Source organism: Cheilinus undulatus, linkage group 6 (assembly GCF_018320785.1).
Source record: "Cheilinus undulatus linkage group 6, ASM1832078v1, whole genome shotgun sequence".
NCBI classification, from domain to species: Eukaryota; Metazoa; Chordata; class Actinopteri; order Labriformes; family Labridae; genus Cheilinus; species Cheilinus undulatus.
In genome coordinates this window covers 33887934-33908600 of record NC_054870.1, presented here as the reverse complement: position 1 = coordinate 33908600, position 20667 = coordinate 33887934, and the positions used below count along the sequence as shown (strand labels likewise).

The 20667-nt window shown below is 36.6% G+C and overlaps 2 protein-coding genes across 2 annotated transcripts in view; one reads left to right on the top strand and one right to left on the bottom strand.

Moving 5' to 3' along the window:
- Positions 1-933: 933 nt before the first annotated feature.
- On the bottom strand, positions 934-7604 carry LOC121511267 (glutathione S-transferase omega-1-like). Its single transcript, XM_041789869.1, has 6 exons — positions 7456-7604; positions 3156-3264; positions 2833-3055; positions 2635-2736; positions 2353-2459; positions 934-2128 (listed from the first exon to the last, which is right to left on the bottom strand). The coding sequence occupies exons 1-6, from the start codon at positions 7481-7483 to the stop codon at positions 1978-1980; spliced, it is 720 nt and encodes a 239-aa protein (XP_041645803.1). The 5' UTR covers positions 7484-7604; the 3' UTR covers positions 934-1977.
- Positions 7605-8011: 407 nt separating this feature from the next.
- The window catches only part of cfap43 (cilia and flagella associated protein 43), a 27398-nt gene continuing 14742 nt past the window's right edge, over positions 8012-20667 (top strand). The window contains exons 1-17 of the mRNA XM_041788851.1: positions 8012-8040; positions 8191-8444; positions 8784-8880; positions 9000-9167; positions 9363-9513; positions 9710-9854; positions 9953-10035; positions 10151-10282; positions 10392-10505; positions 10606-10683; positions 10801-10949; positions 11142-11245; positions 13991-14140; positions 15652-15812; positions 15893-16054; positions 16155-16285; positions 18895-19048. Of these exons, the coding sequence (XP_041644785.1) occupies positions 8012-8040; positions 8191-8444; positions 8784-8880; positions 9000-9167; positions 9363-9513; positions 9710-9854; positions 9953-10035; positions 10151-10282; positions 10392-10505; positions 10606-10683; positions 10801-10949; positions 11142-11245; positions 13991-14140; positions 15652-15812; positions 15893-16054; positions 16155-16285; positions 18895-19048 (2262 nt within the window). The remainder of the gene's footprint in view (positions 8041-8190; positions 8445-8783; positions 8881-8999; positions 9168-9362; positions 9514-9709; positions 9855-9952; positions 10036-10150; positions 10283-10391; positions 10506-10605; positions 10684-10800; positions 10950-11141; positions 11246-13990; positions 14141-15651; positions 15813-15892; positions 16055-16154; positions 16286-18894; positions 19049-20667) is intronic.

Sequence of the window (20667 nt, the reverse complement as noted above, 5' to 3'; positions counted from 1 at the left end):
CGGGTTCTAATCTGGCCTGTGGCCCTTTACCCCACTCTCTACCCTTTTTCTGAGTCTATCCACTGTCCTTCCTTAATCCAATAAAGGCATGAAAAGGCCCAAAAATAGATCTTTAAAAAAAACACACTGATGAGTTTAAAGGCTTACAATCTGAGAAAAGTAAACGTAGTAGTTCAAAATGGTCAAAACATGAAATTGAAAAAAAAAAAATTTAAAAGGCAAATATACTAGAAGGAAACTCAAAATCCTAAGTTTGAGTCCTAATTTTGAGATGTATAATTGAAAATATAAAATCGAAACACAAATTAATTCCTGACTTCTATCTAAATATTTTTCTCCTTACTTTTTCAGATTTTATGACTTAACTAGGATACCTTAAATCATCAAGAATAAGTTTACATATTTATACAAGAGGAAATCTGCAGACCTCATTCTGATGGGCCAGTTATAACAGAAATATGATATAATCTTGCAGGCCGGATTTGGCCCCCAGGCCTTCAGTTTGACACCCCTGTCCTAAAAGAATTGCGGTTATGTTTCAAAGGCCTTTACCTCATAACTCTTTGTTTGTTAAGTTCATCTGTTTTACCAAATATTTATCTTTCTTTAATTTCATATCTCAATGTACCTAAAAAAGCACTTTTATTACACGGGGAAAGAACTAAAACACAAATACCTCTCATAATACAAAACTCTATGGAATAATGGAATAATGTACCAAACAGTTCATAGATTTTTTGCTTTTCTTCTCACAATTGTGCAAATAAGGAGGCAGCTATTACAGTAAATGTTGTAATATTTTAAATTGAGTATTTTTAAATGACTTACTGGAAAGCAAAGTTTTGCTTTTTACTTCCTTTGTAAATTTCTACCTTTTTATGCTCCAACTTTAGTAGAGCTCCAGTCTGTAAATAAATCACTACAAACATGAAGTGTCTTTTTTTTTTTTTATTCTAACACACAGAAAATCCAGATTGTGGCCAGAGTCATGACAACTACAAAAATGATCAACATAAGTGCTAAGCGTTGGAAAAAATAGTGGAAGAGAGTTACATTTAACCCATAGAGTCTCAATGGCATTATAATAACATTTTTCCACATTTATAGAAAATATATTGTTAGCCTAACAGCATAATTGCCAAAGTCATTTTTTGAACAAATTGTGATATCTGCCTAACTCTACCCTCCTAATGCTACTGATTCAGTGTGCCTTATTGTCTTTATCCTCAGCCAATCAGAGTGCTTGTTACAGTCCATAATCACTATATGCCTAAGTCGTATAGTATTATCCATTAAGTCACTTTGATTTGTTATTTAGTCCTTGTTGTGGCTTTTCTTTTTTAAGAAACTTTTTCACACATCTGGTAGAACTTAAACCTGGCATGTCAGTTGGATCTGTTTCACACGTCCAGTGAGAAACATGGAAAAGGGCATATCCATCTGCTTTGCAAGGTTAGTGGAACTTACTGTTGGAGTATAAAAAAAATCCTCTTTGCCAAGATATGTTTTTTTTCTTTATTTCTGAAAACCTTAAAATATGACTTGGGCAATTATGCTATGAGGCTAATATGAAATGTGAATAAAAATGTTTTCTTATTTAGATGTTTGCTTCAATATATTTTAAAATAATCTGTAATACACACCTCGTGTGTGTATTACAGATCTTGTAGAAGCAGCCAAACTTGTTGTTTTCCAAAATTAACATCTCTCTTCTAGTAACAAGCTGCTCCTCTTGACTGACGTAGGGTTCGAGTGATTGCAACATTTAGGTGAGTCAGATGACTCATAGAAAAGCACACAGAGCCCAGTGAAGAAAAACCTGGTGAACAAAGTAAATTATCAGCATATTTGATTTGAGTTTTTTTTTGTTGCTAATGCAACTAGCTTGGCAATATTGACCTCACTTCTAAGTACGTTTCTCTGAATAACATCAACAGAAACATATGCAATAAAGTTATATTGCTCAAAGTGTTTTTTCTACAAGCCCAGGTCATAGTTGGGTTTCCCATCCACGTAGCTCTTGAAGAAGGCCTTGTAGGTGTCTATGCTGTGTGTGGTGGCTTTAACAGCCGGGTCATCCATCATGCGCTCAGTCCACATCTTCAGCTCAGGTGTGTTGTCAAGGCAGCTGCAAAGACAGGAATCAAACATTCAGCTCTTGAATTAAAGTCGCCATTATGAAATAACAAATCAGATGTCAGATAAAAGATGAACAAAATGACAGATTTTGCTGTGAGATCCCCCTTTTTATGTGCATAGCTTACTTTTGTGTTTTACCTTGTACTGATTTGTTTAAAAGGCTTCTATTAATAAACTTTTTTTTTTTTTATGTCCCCAGAGATTAAAACTTACTGTTTCAGGTCAAAGATCTCAAGCCTCTCAAACCACGGCCACATCATGTAGTCGATCATAGTGATGGAATCACCCCCAAAGAACTGGGTCTTCTTGTTAACCAGATCCTGAAAAAAAATTCATACCCATCAGTAAAACAGGTAAATATAGCTAGGTAAATTCATTACAGAAAGGCCCATGGATGACGCGACTTCACTCCTTAAAAAATTACATGTTACAGACAGTTGCAAAGGTCCTTTTTCATTTTAAAGGAAAATTTACCACCTTATTTTTGCAACCTACCTGATTTAATTTGGCAAATTTCTCTTTCAGTTCACCCTCAAGCCCTGACACATCATCACCATTCTTTCTTCCTGTTGGGATCTTGTAGAAATACGGAGTTACCTGCAGAAAACAGTGTTGTTGACGTCAATTCAATGGCAGGAAAAGCAGACAAACATCAAACATCATTATTAAGATGCAATGTTGTGACCAAGATACCTTTGAAAAATGCTCCAGCATCATCTTTTGTTGAGCTTTACCATAGGGAGAGGAAGGAAGCAACTTCTTCTCAGGGTAGGCTTCATCCAGGTATTCACAGGTGATGGGAGATTCATATATCACTTCACCAGCAGGGGTCTCCAGTGTGGGGACAAGACCGAGAGGGTTTTTCTCGAGGAACCAGTCGGGTTTGTCTTTCAGGTTGATATTGATTGTCTCATGCCTGAAAGGCAAAGTAGCTTTTGAAATTTTACACAAAGGAGCAGATATTAGGTTACTCATGAAAAGTCCGGATTTAAGACAGTCATAGAAGCAGTATTTACTTGATGCCTTTGGCACTGAGGACTAGTCTGGCCCTGTGAGCGAAGGGGCAGAATCTCATACTGTAGAGTCTGATGCAGTCTTTCGGCACCGCACAAGGTGCAGCACTGCCTGTGAGAAAGAAAAAACATTATACAGGTACAACAAGGAGAGCATGCTGAGTTTTGTTTGACACTGTTCATGACTTTACCTAACCCCCCAAATATATTTTTGTTACAATAATCCAGACTGTTTTGTGATACTTGTCATATTTTTTCATATTTTGAATTTCTAAAATTTTATCTTAAGACTTTTCTAACTTTTATTGACAGGACAGTGGATGGAGTAAGAAGTTTAAATGACAGAGTGGGTATAACATGCAGGAAATAATCCACAGGTTGAACTTGAAACTGGGCCACATATTAGGGAAGACTATGGTCTTCATGAGGCACAACCTAACTACAAGATCATCAGCACCAAACCCTTTTTGAAAAGTATTTCAATTGAAAACATTTTACCAAGGAGTTAAACCACCCCAACACTCAAGCTCTTACACTAATGCAACCCTGAAATTTTCTAAAATGTAAAAAAAAAAGTAACCTACCTAGATATTTCTAGTGGTAATGAATATCGTGCTACCCTAATTTCCTGACTTTCTTGTTCACACTTAACCCTCACAGTCAGATTTTCCTCCTGCAGTTTGCCTGTCAGGCAAGAGAGGGTGGGGAAGGTAAATATATTAAGGGGCTGGCAGGGAAATGTAAGGGTAAAACTAATTTAAAAACCTGTGCTGTTTGTGTTCACCCATTCAAATCTCCTTGATAAATTCAGAAAAAATGTCTGAGTTTGGTACAGGTGTAAATAGGGCCATACACAGAAGGGTCAAAAAGTATTAGAGTCTCCACCTGATTTATCATTTAAATGTGTATCCATCACAATAGATCAGTAATAACACATCCAAATTCTTTAGAATAATTTCTGCATTTCACATGTTTTTGCATTAACTAATAATAGCTAGTTAATTGAACTGAGGGAATGTTTTAACATAGTAGTTAGGTTATGCAATGTCTGACAAATTTGCAAGGATATCCAGAGATGACAGACACTGCCCTGGTTGTTGATATACATCGTACATAAATACATAAAATTTTCCCTGTGGTATTTCCCTGGGAATAAATGTGAACTGTAATCACTGAATCAATAAACAAAAAGGGCAACAGCACCAATCTCACACCCTGATATCTTTTAATGTTTGTCAACATTAGCATGGAGAACTTCTGTAAACATCACATTTGCTTTTATGATTATGAGGTAATAAACACACCATGATCAGTACAATTACCATGATGATTGTGGAGTGCTGATAAGCATTTTATTATCATAAGCATGAGGATTTTAAGATGACTGTCAATTAAACAAAGAGCATTATAATGGTATGCAAACACTATTACATCCTCATGAAATGTCATTGAAATAAAAGTCAATATTCACAAAAATGTTACAGAGAAACATTAAATCATCAAAGTTTCACCTTTACAAGACGGGATTATTAACAAAAGGATAAAGTGGTCTCACTAAGATTCAAAGCACAGCTGGCCTTGAATTTGTATAAAGTTAAATAAATAATAAATACATGGTTCTCTGATGCCACCTAGAGGAACATTATTAAAACAGCAGGCAGGCTGGCTTTTTCACTTACGAAAGCCCAATAACAGCTTTACTTATCACAAGGCTGATGTAACTACACTTTACTTCAAGTTTGTAATAACAGCTATTCAGACCAAACAGACATGAGTGGATGATCAGATTGATTAGTGTGGATTTCTTCATAAATTATTTGATAATAACAGATACTGCTAAGAAAACCTGACAAAATAAATTCAACATCATCAGGCTCTTCTAAGAATAATACCTGGTGGTGACACACCTGTTTAACTAGCCCCACCTTGAAATGTTCTGTTACTGCCATTACTCAGCAGTCGTGTCTTTTGAGTTTCTTCCAGTTTTTTTTAACCCACGTTTGAACTTTACCCTTTCAGCCTTTTACAGTCACATGAAGGAGACAATATGTCCTTTCTTAGTGGTTCCTGTACTAACTGGTAAATGAGTGACTTAATAACTGTTAAAGGCTTGAAATTCAGTCCTCTGCTCCATCTGCTCTTTATTCTAGTGCTGCACACTAACTCACGATTTTATCCTGATGGAATATGCAATAAACACGTGGCTTAAGTTTGAATTTATTTCAAAGAATTAGAGTTATTTTGTGCACACAAACAATGCCTTCTCACTCTGTTGAGAAAGCAGAGTTGTATGCAGATCTTGTGTGTTATAGCATGGATCTTAACACCATTTAAATGTAGTCAAATAAGGATCAAATATTCTATCTGGTTAAAAGGTGCATATTTAGTGGTAAACAAATAAGCTTTTTGGATTCATTTTAGATTTCAGGAGAAATATAATGAAATTGGCTCAGCTGAGGTTGATAGAGATTTGTTTAACTTACTTTACTGAGCAATTAATCAAACTTTAGATTAAAATGCAATATGGCTTGCTGCAACTGACAAATCACAGAAGGTGAAATATTTCTTTGGCCTGAAATGTGAGTCCAAATGGCAGAAAATTTTTGCAGCAGCAGCTTGTCACATCGTGCAATCATTCAAGTGTCAAGTTCTTTAGAATACTTTACAAAACAACCCGACTTTCCTAGTTTTTGTATGTCTTTCTTAATCAAAATAAGATTTGCATAAAAATAACTCCCTTCAATACAACAATTCTTATGAAATTTACAATACGAGTCAAATCATAATTGGATATTTCTTCCGAATTGTTCAGCCCCAGTTTAACCTATTTAAAATTGTTTTGGTTATAATTATTTTCTAGTTTTTCTAGGGCTGCCCAGATTAACTGAGCTAACTGGGATTGATTTAAGGTCCACATTTAGTGCAATAATATTTTTGAATTAATCTCTTAATTGTCCCTTTCAACACGCTTTGGTTAAAGCTGGAGCGGTGTCTCCCTGCAGCCTCGGTGATGTAAAATATGTCCACCTCTGCACCTTCATGTCTCATTTCACTTTAAAAACTCACAGACAGCTCAGTGGACAACATTTTTATGATCTCTTTTTTTATTTTCAGTCCATAGCAAGTTCCCTTTTCCCTGGCTAAGTTCAAGTTCAATTTAAATGTTTGATCTACCTTTAGAAGAAGTGTGTACTCATACAGGAAGTCAGTTATCATTTGTTTAAGACTGGAGAAAATCCAAAAACTGTTCGAAATGCAAACAAATGGAATTTTAAAATGCGAGAAAAAGGTGCAATGACTCACAATTAACTACAGAAATTCAGTGATAAATCACAATTTTAAAAAATGCTATCTTTTGACAGTACTACTTTACTTACATTTTTATTCTTCTGATATTGTGTGAATAAAACAAACAAAAAGTCAAATGTCATCAAAAAATGAGCATCATGATTCCAATTCAAAATACTTTTATTTAAGCTTACATATACTCACTTTGTTTATTTAGAAAAACTTCCTGAATTTTTTGCATATTGCATAAAATATATTGCAATTCCATATTTTTCTAGTATTGTTCAGCCCACGTGTCAAAGGTGATATATGTTTCTTTTTAGGTTAAATAAATGTTTTTTTTTTTTTTTTTACATTGATATGTCTATTTAGAAGTACAGTGTTTTAATATACACAGAATGAAGATAAAACGCAGAAAAAATAAATGAAAATCTTCATGAGAGGTCAAACTTCAAGTAGAGTACACATATTAAAAAGGGGTGGAAGTATGCCTATGTTTTCAATTATTGCATTTTACAACTCCACAGACAATGAAAAATCATTATTATTTGTTACAGCACAAATATCTATCCAAGTTCTGTAATAATTACAACAAACAAACAAATTACTATGCGTGTATAAAGATAAATATTCAAAATTATTCGATCTTTGTAATTGGAGGGGGTTACTTCACGCTCGAGAATGAAAAAATGCACACCCACGATGACTTTGCAAAAATGACTACCGTTATACTTTTGTCTATTCGTCTCACATCTTAAAACTGGCGAAATAATAATTGGCAGCCTCCACGAGTTCAGTTTCGCAACTCTAAATAACAACAATAATAACTCACTGCTATGCATCTAATTATAAAGAAATTAACTACATTTAAATCTCTGCACTGCAGGCGACTTTACAAAATTCTAGGAAGTGATAAAGAGTAACGCTTGTGCTAATTTAGCTTGCTAGCAAAAAATGATAGAGGACAGCTTGCATTTAGCTTCTCCACTTAGCCTTAATACAGCTGTGCTTTTACCTTTGGCGAAGCTCTTTTCAGTAGACATGTTTACACTTCCAGTTTTAGATGAATTCAAAGTGAAGATGGCAAAAATGGAGAAAAACTATCTAGAACGCAGCGTCCTTAGTATTTATATGTGCTTTACTTCCGGTATTCGAGTACCACACTGATATTGCATTCACTTGCTTCTGGGATGCTCGGAGTTCCCAAATTTACAAGGGGTGTTCTTGACTTTGGTGAATTGCAGGCATAAGTTATTCACATCAAATCGACACAGAGAAACAATATGGATGAAATATAAAATCATGTAGTTTTGGTTAGATCTAAGCTAGAAAGTAGGTAATCCACCAACAATAAATAACAGCTACGCGTGAGTTGGAGAGTTTGGATCTGACGTTTACTTGGCATTAATTTTTCCGATTATCCTGAAATCACGTGAATGCAATGATAATGGCAGGAAAGCCGGTTCCTACAGTTTTCTTGTTGCTAAGGATACGCAGCGACAGTCCCGCTGGTTTGTTTGCCGTGTCAAAAAGTTACACTTTATTGCGTCTAACTTCATATTTACTCCAGAATGGATGACATTGGAAGTTTAGAAATCAGGTATTTAGCCACGACAAACAAGTCCATCTTTTTTTACTTTGTAATATTAAGTAATCGTGATAGTACTGTGTTGTTTGTCTGTAGCAGTTAAGCTAGCTGTTATTCAATGCAAGAGAGAGTTAACTCTCTGCTCCGTTTTACTCCATACAGGTGGATACAGGGGTTTACAAACAAGAGTGTTGCATTTGTTGACAACAAAACTGTATGTTACTCATGTGGGAGTCATATTTGCTTCCTGGACCTGGAGACAAACTCTCAAAGTGTGCTGAAGAGTCCTGGCAGAGGGGCTGGTGCCTTGACTGCCAATGGCTACAATGGGATTTTTGCTTTCTGTGAAGAAAAGCTACGTCCATCGATATTTGTGTACATTTTTCCTGAGTTTAACTTAAAGAATGAACTTAAAGGTAAGCTTGAGCTATACTAATACCAGTGATGAGGATCTTGCTTTTTATTTATTGTGTGACTATTACCATTAATCTACAATCAATACTAGAATCTTTTGCTTTTGAAAACTGAATTAATAAACAAGGCTCAAAACACAAAGAGACCAGGACATACAAAAGGATAATTGAAGAAAAAAATGTAAGCCTTACTGAATATCAATCAATAAAATCAACAAAAGGGGGCTTTTTGTACATCCTGGTCTCTTTGTGTTTTGAGCCTTGTTTATTAATTCAGGATAAAAAGCCTATATTCGTCCTCTCTCATAACTCTTAAATGGCTTTCAAATTATTCATTTCTAGGTGCAGCACAACTGGACTACACATCTCTGACATTAAGTGATGGGGGTCCCTATGTAGGCTGCTGCTCATCTTTACCAGAGCACACAATAACAGTGTGGTAAGCCACTGAGAGCTGTGTACTTTACATTATGTGCTGCATATTTTTTTTGATTTTCATTCATTGATTCATGATTTCCTGTCCATCTCTGCCACTGTAATCATATCTGTGTGATGCAGGAACTGGGAAAATGCTGAACAAATTTGTACACATCCGAATGCTGGGCAAGGGGTTGTTTCTTTGCTGTTCAACCCCCTAAACTGGCTCCAACTTTGTGCTTTGAGCTCTTCAGGCCTCACTGTCTGGAATATTGAAAGGAGTGGCAGCTTTCATGCCCTGAAACCAAGGTAAAGCAGACATGACTTGACAGCTAAGTAATTTAGGTATATATGTTTATAAGGATATGATGTTCATCTGTGCAGTGCTTGAAATTTAACTGCAAAATAGCTACAATTATAGCATTTATTGTATGCATACACTGGGGATGCAAACCATGCAGAAACTAAATATTTATTTCTTGTATCATATTTTATCTGCTCCAGTGTGATACAGCTCCCAGCAACTGATGGATCCGTTGTTGAGAGTTTGCTCCCCACCATTCACTCTGCCAGTGAAAAAATTCCCTATTTTGGTCCAGAGATGCCTCCAACAGCCATCACAGGGCTTCATGGAGACAAGGCAGAAAGAATTGTGGTATTATCTTTGCTCCACATACACATTAATACCTACAAATACATACATTCTCACAAGTTAGTATGTTTGTTTTGTTGATACATCTGTGATTTTTGGATCAATGGGTGTATTTGTTGGGGAAAAACAATTTTGCTATCAGGCACACAAGCAACGACAACATGTAAACTGTCCTCTAACTCTGAATGTATTTACACAGGCGAAACTCTGCACCAAAGCCAGACTAACTCCTACTGCCATCTGCTGGACAGCCAAATCTGAACTGTATGTGGGCTGTGTGGAAGGCTTTCTGCTGCTTGTTGACCCAGAGAGCCTCTGTGTCTCAGTCCTATATAACCCAACAAGTAAACACAGACTAGGACACTGGTTTGGAAGACATATAAAAAATAGGGAGTTATAGAAAAGACATTTGACACATCTGCTTTGTGTTTCACTTTTTCAGCTGCTGATGCAATTCCTGAACTCCGACAGAGCAATTTTCAGAGTTTAACTCTTAATAAAAATGGTTTGATTGCTGTTGGAAGGGTAAGGCTCCTCTTAATATCTACTTTACTCCTCAAGTATAAACCCCACAACATTTATTGAAGAATAATCTGCAAAAATTCAGTCTTAAAGAAATAAAAATGTTTGTGTTTAACAGGATGGTGTGGTGCTCTGCATGCAATTCAAAGGGACTCAGATCAACATAACACAAACATGGCAACTAGAAGGCCATGTCACAACTGCGATGTCCTCACCAGATCATGAGAAATTACTCCTTTGCTCTAATACTGTAAGCATTTCACCACATTGCTGCAAAAATGCCAACTATTTTATCTTATACAAACATTTTACGTGAGAGGAAATATTATAAGACACATAACAGGCTTCTTTTCCTTTAGGGGCAATTCTGCATGTTGACTCCAACCTCTGATGAGATTGTGAAGGTCTTGGATGTCCTCAGTGGCAACTTTATGGCAGCAGCTTTGTTGCACACTGACAGTAACATTTGTGTGGTAAAACATTTATGCTGCTTAAGTATTACACCATGTGAAAGCATGTGTACTTTGGTGTCTTAATTCAGCGGTGATGTTTGCGTACTTTTCCTGGTTGCAGTCAGTGAGGGAGTCTGGAGATCTGCAGCTGTGGTCCTCGGATGGCATTAGCCTTGGATCTTTGTCTCTTCAAGCGCAGGTCACAAATATAAATTATGATATAATAGCAGATCCACTTGTTATATAAGCGTGTGAGATTTGCTTTGATTGATTAATTACAATGAGCAGAGACTTCAAACTGGTATTGTTTTTTTAGGTGACAAGTCTGGCCTGCTGTCCTATTGCACAATATGCAGCTGTAGGAACAGTTTTAGGAAATGTCCTCTTCCTTGACCTGAACAGGGAGCAGCAGCCTCGCCTGGTGCACCAAGTTCACCTGTACAATTCTCCTGTGAATCACATTGTGCAAGTATCATCCATCTCTATGATACATAGCTTTAACTGCACTAAAAAATGTATCTCATCATTGAATAGCTATATTTTAATGGATGAGGTATGACCAGTAAATCACAGGTGATTTTATCCCTTCTGGTAAGATCAAATACACGTTTATTATAACAGGCTCTCGTATTGTATCATGTGTTTATATGTTTACAGTTTTGACAAAGAAGGACGCTATCTTTTCACCGGTGCCTCAGATTTTCTTGTATATGTGCTGGATGCAAAGCCGTCAAATAAGTTTTCAGTCATTGGATACACAGGTAAACACCCTACACAATTGATAAGATGTGCTACTCATCTGCTGTTTAATGTGATTTTATTAAGCACAACATAAATCTGTAATTGTGTCACAGACCCAATCAACCAGTCACAACCCTTGGCATCATCAGGTTGTTGGTCCTCCTTATCTTTCAGATTCCTTTGTGCTTTGTTTTAGGTTTTTAAAGTAAGAATAATTGATCTTTATTATATAGTGCTGACCTAAGTCTGTATCTGTACGAGCTCTGACAGCTTTAACAGATGACTAGGTAGGCTATGCTAACATGTACAGTGCTTAACAAATTTATTAGACCACCTGTCATATTTGTCTCAGAGACTATCCAGCATCATGAAGTGCTTTAATGTGGACTCCTTCATTTTCAGTGAGCTTTCCACATTTTACCATTTTGAACAGGAATGAGGGATTTCAAACTGAATTCACCTTTTTATACCCAAATTTGAGCCAGCTCACTGGGCTTCTCTGAGAAGTCAGAAAATAATCGAGCATAACATTCAACCACTAAAACTAATTTTTCTGTTCAGGAATGCAAGTAAATAATTATAATTTGACACATTAATCAAGAAATAATACTGTGCTTTACTGTTTTTTCATTTTTTTTTTTGTAAATCAGTAAATTTGAAAATCCATGGATAACAATAATTACATTTTAGCATTAAAAATATCATTTGGGTTAAAGAGCTTCTACATACTGGTGTATTAACCATTGCAGAAACATAAAAAATGGATTTGGTAATAACCACTGCTGTTAACTTAGGGCAGCTGTAGCATAAACCTTACTTTGGGTGGTGGTCTAATAAATTTGTTAAGCACTGTAAGTCTGCCATAATGATGCAATATCTGATTTTCAAAATGAAATGATACATTTTGCTATTCCTTCTTATTAAAAAGATCAAAAGCATGAATGTATTTCCACTCCACCAATGATATAAACAAAGTTTTGTGCTGGGTACCTGTTTATAAGATGAAACAATGCTTGCACACAATAACAAGCTTAATACCTCACCTTTTAGTAGCTGACAGAGTTACTGTGTAGAGCAGGTCCTTAAAATATCTTTTGACTTGGAGGTGTACAATCAACAGCTGTCTAAGTTATGCTCTGGAAGTTTAAGATAAGATAATTGATCCCACAGCAAGAACGTTTTCAGCATGCAGCAATGAAACAACATAACAAAGAAGCAGCAGTCACCTCTGAATTTTAGTATCACACAATGAGCAAAAGGTTGGATATGTTATTTCACATTGCACAGGAAGTTAAGCAGTAGTTCATTCAAGGCATGGAAGTCATATGCCCAGCTACAATCAGATGACTGCCAGGTGGTTGAATTATTGTCTCCCACCATTCTCAACAAAGTGGTCCATTTAACCTCCTAAGACTCTGCAATTACGTATGAGGCCATTATGTCTTGGCTTATGTTTCATGATAAAGTTTCACATAAAAATTTGGGGAACATTTGAAGGAATTTTGGGGTTCTTTTATTGGATACTAAATGAATGTTTAAGAATTTTCACAGAAATTTTAGGTGCTGTCTGAAATTGTAGGGAATTTGTGTGGACTTTTAAAAGGGTAATTTCCTAGAAATTCTGGATTTTAGTAGAAATTTTGTTCATTTTTGGCCTTAACAAGTCCTGTGGTCTATCATCAAAATGACTCCCCCATCCCTCTCTCAATGACTGAGACCCTTTTTAGTGACTGAAGAAGCCAAATAACTGACCAACTAGCCGACACACAGCCAAAACATCAGCTCCAAAATTGATCCAGTGCAGCATTTTCTGCAGAGGCAGGACCTTCAGGACATCACTTGGGGTAAAAAGTAATTCCTGTTCAAAGACAAGGCTGAGCTTTTGGACTTATAAGGTCCTTCTGATCCCAAATAAGTGGGAGAAACTAAAAATGCATGCCAAACAAATGCTCAGGTCTCAGGAAAGCAATTATGCCCTCCTTCTCACTGATCCCTGCTTCACCAGGACTGATCACACTGCAATTCTACTGGCAAAGCTTTGCCTCCAGTACCCTGTCGTTTTTTTGCCTAAATCTTTGGTTGCACCCTTATATGTGGTTTTTAGCACTGTGCCCTCTGGAATGTCAAAGCATGCTGCTTGGCAAACCAAGGTAACACCTTTGAGCAGAGCCATCATTGCCAAGCAAAACTGTGTATCCTATTTGCAATAAATAGTTAAATCTATGACACAATTGTTTATGACTAAAGCATATAGCACATAATTTGTAGGTTTAATATAGTGCACAAGGGTGATGGGAGTGAAGTGTTTTTTTTTTTCAATTCAGGTGTGCTTCTACAGGCAGTAATAAAGAGTATGTCTGCTGCAGGGGAGTAGGAGTAGGGACTTTTTGTGTCTTTCCGTCACAGACTGTAGGTGAAGCAGCCAGAGTTTAAAGGAGCTTCTCTGGGGTGTTACAGTACCGGGGGGGATGTACTAATGTCAATTTGCAAAACTGGTGATGTCATACGACTGTGATTGGTTGACCCCAATATACAGGACTGTAATGTGATCCAGGAACATGTCCTACAAGGTAAATTTACATCAAGCGTCTTGTGCATACCAAACCTCTTCACATGCATTGCAAAAGTCATATGGGCATTGGCCTGATACGTAGATGTTATGACAGAATGTCTGGCATCACTGTAACTTTAAAGGGCAGTGAGATCATGTAAGATCAGTAAGAAAGATCATGTGTGTGCTTCTGTCATTTGATTTTCTTTCCTAGATGTTCCTGGACCTGTTTTGTCACTGTCTTCTCAGACCATCAGGACCACTGGGGAGGTGAAAGTTCTTGCTCTGTGCAGTGAACAGGAGGGCAATAATCATAAGGGCAAGCTGCTAGCACTGCTCACCCTGCCTACAAAGGAACTTTCAGGTACAGCACCATCTGTTATATTAGAACATGTATTTTTCTGTTTTAAACCCTTATGTTATCCTTATGTTCTGTTTACTGTCCTCATGTCAAAGGTCACCCACCCTCAGCAAACTCCCAAAATAACGAAGCTTAACTGACTTAAAACCTCCAAGTCTGTTTTGATTGCAGAAACATTTTGTCATTCATCACAAGCTTTGTTAATATCAGGGTTTTCTTTCTTCACAGTTCAAAAAAGACTGCATGTAATCATTGAGCACCACTTACTTATTACAACACCCATCCACAAGTGTGCTCTTTACTTAGAGCTTTATTATTATTACCATTATTTCTAAAGTCATTGCGCTGTTGTAGAAATAATTGTTGTTGCAAGACACATACTTATAGCCTAGAAAGTAGTAGAAATGTGCAGAAATATGCGCTGAATGCAGTTTATTAAAAAGAACAGTCATGCTTTTTTTTTGTACGAATAGTGGTATTCATTCTTCTACTGTATAATGAGGCATTCTACCAAAACACTTCTCCCATCCTTTAGTCACTGCTCCCACACATTAGATAAGAATGAAATAACTGATGGAAACAAAATCATGGCAGACATATAAACATAAGGAGTAATGGTCATTCATGTAATTTATGAATATTTGTAAAGTGTTTAGAAATTGTGCAACACGAGAGATTATAAATGACAGTGCCCTTTACATGTCTAGATGACAGAGATCTGAGAATATTGTAGAACAGATAAGGGCCAGATGTGCTTCTTTGTGAAAAAAAAAACAACTAATAATGGCGCCTGTAACTGTTTTTTTAGACACAGTTACACTGTCTGTAAGCAATAAATCATGTTTAACACTGGACCTGCCCTTTTCCTTATCATTTTAAGCCTGGAAATCTCATCATTCATCCTCAGGAAGCTTTGACAGAGGACTCAAGTTTTTCCTCCATAAAGATAACAAAAGCCAGAGACAGTAGCTTAACCAATTAATAGTACTCAGCTGGACATTTTTATCCTTCTGTTTGGACATGTTGTCACTAACTGTTGAGAAAAAAGAGTATAATGACTGAGTGCTTGACGATGACACACCCCTTGTTTATACACACTTGGAAACTATGTTGAACGAGAAAAAACCCTGACACAGACAGCTCTCTGGAGGAAAGCGCAAACTTTAAGACAAGGGAGTGGCTGGATTTAGAGTGTGACACACACATTACTAAACATGACTCCAGGGTGTGTAAAAGAGCTATCTACATGATCAAGACACAAGGGACTTTGGTAGCAATGAAATACATCTTTAGATTTGGTCAGAACATACATTTTTGATGTTTATAGAGGCATTATACAAGGGTATTGGAGCTAATACAGCTCTTCTAATTCCCCCCAAAAAGTATTAAAAGGCCTTCTACTGTTTAATTGTGTCTATTATGAGGTTGCAGAGACTGCATAAAAAAGCCCTAGTGTGTGCCATAACTTATTTATGCTCCCTGTTTTTAGACATTTATTATATGTCTCTCTGTAGGTCCAGATTGTGTAGACAGAAATGGTTGTCTGTCTTCTAACATCCTCAAAGTGTCCAGATACGAAGTGTCTCATCCTCTTGAATCATGTGTCCTGGGACTCGGTGAATTCTTTGCTTATTGCCACAAGAGGAAAACTATCCAGCAATTCCAGCTTCCCCAGGTTTACTGCTAAAAACTGTCTTTATGATCCTAAACATTTTGAAATACACCAGTTTTCTCATTGTCCTGATGTTTTCTCAGGATACAGACACTCCCTCCAATGAAAAGGTCCAGCTGAAACCAGAGAAGGAAGTGAAGGGTCATCCTCTCGGCCCTGCCTCTCTCATTCTGTCTCCTCACAACTTGTGGCTGGCCTCTACGGGCCGAGATGGCCTGTTACGCCTCAGAGAAATTTCTTCCATGGTGGGAATTCATCTCATTTGAATATGTTTTTTCCTGTAAATGTTTGACTGCATTGTTATCACCTGTAGTGTGTATGAAAACGTCGTTTCTGCACACGCAGGAGCGGTTCATTGAGCTGCAGTGCCATTCATGCCGCCTCGGTGGAGTGAGGAGCGTCTCCTTCTCAGCAGACAGTCGGACTCTCCTCACTGCTGGCTTTAATGATGGCTCTCTTCTTTGCACTAATCTCAGGTAAATCTCCGCACTTTGTCATGCTTATATAATACATCAGTGTGAACAGCAGAGGGAGCTGTTGCTCTCAGGCCTGATATCGCTCTCAGGCAGTTTTTCCTCTCACAGTGCCGGCTGTGAGGGACCAGAGTAAATAAATAAAACTGAAGTGTTAGGTCAAGGGGAGTCAGGGACATAATCTGCAGGGAAACTCACAGTACACAGTCTGACCACTGAATCAGAGCCCACACGGGCCTCTTTGTGCTTTCTTCTACATACTTTTGTTAGAATTCCAGGTAAGATTAGTCAAAAACTCCTATCCAGGAATACCCAAATTAAACTGAATGCTGTCAAACTGTCAGACTCACTGTAGCTGCCGCTGGTATTGAGTTATACAACAAAATACACAACATTGCTTTCCTGTCTGAATTTGTATTGTGAAACAGAGGTCTGTAGATGACTGTAGCAGGGAGGTATTAGCTTGAAAACTCAACTGAACCAACGCAAGAGGTCTTAGCCAGTTCAGGCTCAAACTTGATAACAATAGAACAGACAAAGATTTTACCCCTGTTTTTTTTTTTTTAGGAAAAGTCCAGACATTTTCAAACTGGAGACTCCTAAAAGGACTGAGGCTGGCAGACATTTTTCTGTATAGCATTGCTAATAATTACCTGGAAAAACATTACAGTAAATACCGTGAACTATTAATAACAACAGCAGCAAATTTGATATACAAAAACAAATCCATGTATCTTCTTAGGGCTGTCAAGATTAATCGCATTAATTGTGATTAAGCAAGGTCCACAATTAGTGAACACATTTTTTAGAATTGCGATTAATCACACGTTTTATCAGGCCTTTTAGCACACTTTGGTTAAGCCATGTCAGTTGCCACAGCAACAGATATGTAGAATAAGTCCACCACTGCTCCTTAATGTCTCATTTCAAGTCAAAAGTCATTTGAGCCTTGTATTTCCTTTATGATCCATAACAAGTTCCTTTTTTTGCAGTTAAGTTAATGTTAAAATCTTTTATTGCCCTATAAATGCAGGTTTGTTTCCAAACAGGAAGTCAATTACGTGTAGGTCAACACAGTAGAAAAATCCAAAATGACAGAAAAACAGTTTTGTGTCATTATATAATGGGATAAAATGGATGCGATTAATTGCAGTTATCTAGCAAAATCCTGACATTAATTGCAATGAAAGATTGTAATCTTCTGACAGCTTTAATCTGTATGGATGTAATCCTAAAAATCTGACTGGATTTAGATTGTGAGGACTCTCTCTGGTGCAGCAGGACTGTTTTTGATGGAATATTATGATAAGGAGAGCTTCTAATGGTGAGCTGTGTCACTTTTATTATTGTTTGTTTGTTTCTAATCTTGGCAAATGCATTAATTGTGGCTGTTGTGCTGGTTTTATCCTGAAATGGTTAACATGGTCAGAATCTCAGCTTTCTGGTGGTGTATAGCATGTGGTATACTTCTGAACACTCATTTTGCAAATAACTGAAGTTTGTGAGTTTTTTTTTTTCCATGTTCAGCTTACTTTATCTTTTAATGTCTTGAACCAATAATTTGACGTTGTTCCCAGAGTTGCGTCTTTTTACATTTAAAGTTGGCTTACTCTTTTCAGTCTTGTTTCACTCTGATATCAAGTAATGAAACAAGACAACCAATCAAATTAGAGACAAAAACAAATGTGCAAAAAGGTGCAATAATCCAACTTTCTGAAAATTTTCAGATACATTGATTTAATGAGGCTGCTACAGTCTGAACAAAACATATGACTGAACAAAGAGGCAGGAGAGAACAAACATCTTTAAAAAGGTTATCATTACATAAGCCCTAAGAGTTCATTAATGTTCTTACATTATTTTTTTACTTGGTTTTCTGTTATAATGTTTTATTTTTATTTCTAGAGTCTGAAAATGGTGCGTTATCTTAGGAAAACAACAAACAGATGAATAAGTCTAGGTCTTGAGAAAAACCTAAATTTACTTAATATTTTGGGAAAACTGAGTCAGATAATATATAGAAATGTATATCTGCCAAGGTTGTCCGTATATCATTGATTTTCATCACATTTTTTCCAGGCTCACATTAGTGACCCTTTGAAAACAGGTCCTGAACCCACTTTTGGTCTGCCAGTTAAAACCACTGTTCTGGAGCTGCTACCCCCCCCCCCCCGAAAATGAGTATCACAGGAATACTTGGTCATGTTGAATGACTTGTTTTTCGTAATTATCTTCATGGGTACTTTAATTTAATTGTCTCTTCTACATAACCAGTCACTTTTCTTCTGACTGAGTTTCCTTTTTTTACTAAAACAAAGAATGTCTCGCTGTGATATGAAACAAGCCGAAACATTTAAGAATAAGCTTTATACTTTAACTGCACTAATATGATACAAAAAGTTATAATTCCTCCATAAACAATAGAACTTGCTTTTGTCGCACATCAACACTTTAGCCTTTACAGCATTTATGTGTTCTGTAGCTTCCTCTTGCAGCTGTTTTGGAGCAGCAAAGAAGATTTTATTTCATAGTATTACAATAAACAACATTACTGAAGAGCGCAAATTATTATAACAATATAATAATTTCTGTGTTTTTATGACTCTCAACAGAAATCTAGGTTTGGATGCTGGTAAGATAGATGACGCTACTCTCTACAGCAAGTCCATGGGTCTTTTTCTGAAGAAAATATTCATTAAAGAGAATGACGTTCTCATCGACCTACCTGACTGCGGCAAAGAGTCTGAAAAACCAGAGGAAATGGAGGTAAATAATGCTGTATTCTGTCCTTTCTTCTGTGGTTCAATACAATCACTGTGTTATGGTTTGTTTCTGGTCATTCAATTGAGTATAATAAAATAAAAGACAAGCACTAATGGAAAGGCAAAAATACATATTATAACAAGGAGTTACATTACCAGATTTCCAACACATCCTGGAAAACAACTGGCCATGAAAATGAGAGAAAAAAGCAAAATGTCCTGGAAAATCTTGTGCTGTCCTGGAAAATAATTCAATTTATCCATTTCTAATTTCATAACAGACCTTCCCATAATAGATGACATTGTCATCTAGAGTTGTCATAGTATTAGGAATAAACACTGTTAACACCCCCAGGTCACACTGCAGCATCTGCAGGCTGGATGTCATTAAGGTCTGATGTTACAGCAGAAACTTCAAATAGTGTTTATTCATGTCTTTGCATTTTCAAGCATAGAGCCTTAAAAACTATTTTAAAAAACACAATAACGTACACATGCACATGTGGAATACAGAGGTTCAAAACGGAAGTACAAAGGGATTTAAGAGGAAAAAATGATTTATGAAAATTGGTTAAGTGCTTTAATCATTATTGTAAAGTATTCGTGTTGATACAATTAAGTGCTATGCATCTGCAGATGTATTTAATTTATTCTAGAATCAGTTTGTCATCATTTCTAAGTATGTATGAGTTTATAGTTAGGGCAATAGATAGACTTAGATCAAAGTGAGAACCCTGACAACCAAAGGGCACAAAAGTTTGGAGTTTTAATGGTCGTTTCAAAGTGTTTCATGTAAATGCAGCAGAGAAGCGATGGGCAGATTTTCCTACAGAAGTGTTTGCCTGTGTAACTTCAAGCCTCAACTATTTACAAGGACATGCTGATTAGTGTCTTTGAAAGTAGTTTAATAAGGAGGATCTATATGATGGTTTGTTTCTAATTTAGACAATAAATCAATCCAATTTTATTTGCATTGTTCTCTTCATAAAAAATGTTTTCTCAAGATATTCTACAAAAAAGAAAGTCTAGATCATACTCTTTGTTGTATTATTTGTGTATGCCCACTGTTAATTTGCCATGAGCATTTGACAACATTTATAAAAGTAGTTCTAACTCTCAGAAACCTCAGACCAAACTTATGTTGTAAAGCCTTGTGGACTGTACGGCAGAAAGCCAATGCCTGGCGGGACTTAAAGTTAGAGATGCTCAACCAAAATTTTTGTAAAAATTGCTGTGGTGGGTGGAGTAACTGTCATCAGTCATGAATCTGAGGGTGGAGTGATAAAATGATTTTAGGGGTGTAAGAGTGGAAACAGAGGTGTGTCTATGAGCAACACCACTGTAATCCATGACAGATTAAAAAAGATGCCCCCAGTGTTCAGTTTTTTAAATGGCAAATATCATACAGCCAGGGGCGGCTTTAGTCCCAGGCAGAGACACAAATCAGAAATACAAACACCCTATTGCCCACCAGCACTTCATCACCTCTTAGAAGAGCACCATAACGCAAGCTCACCACATCTAAAACATTTTATCATATCTAGATCAGGTGTAACTTCCCTTGAATCCAAATGTTCTGTATGCCTTCCTTTAGCTGATTTTAAATTATTTTTGTATGTATTG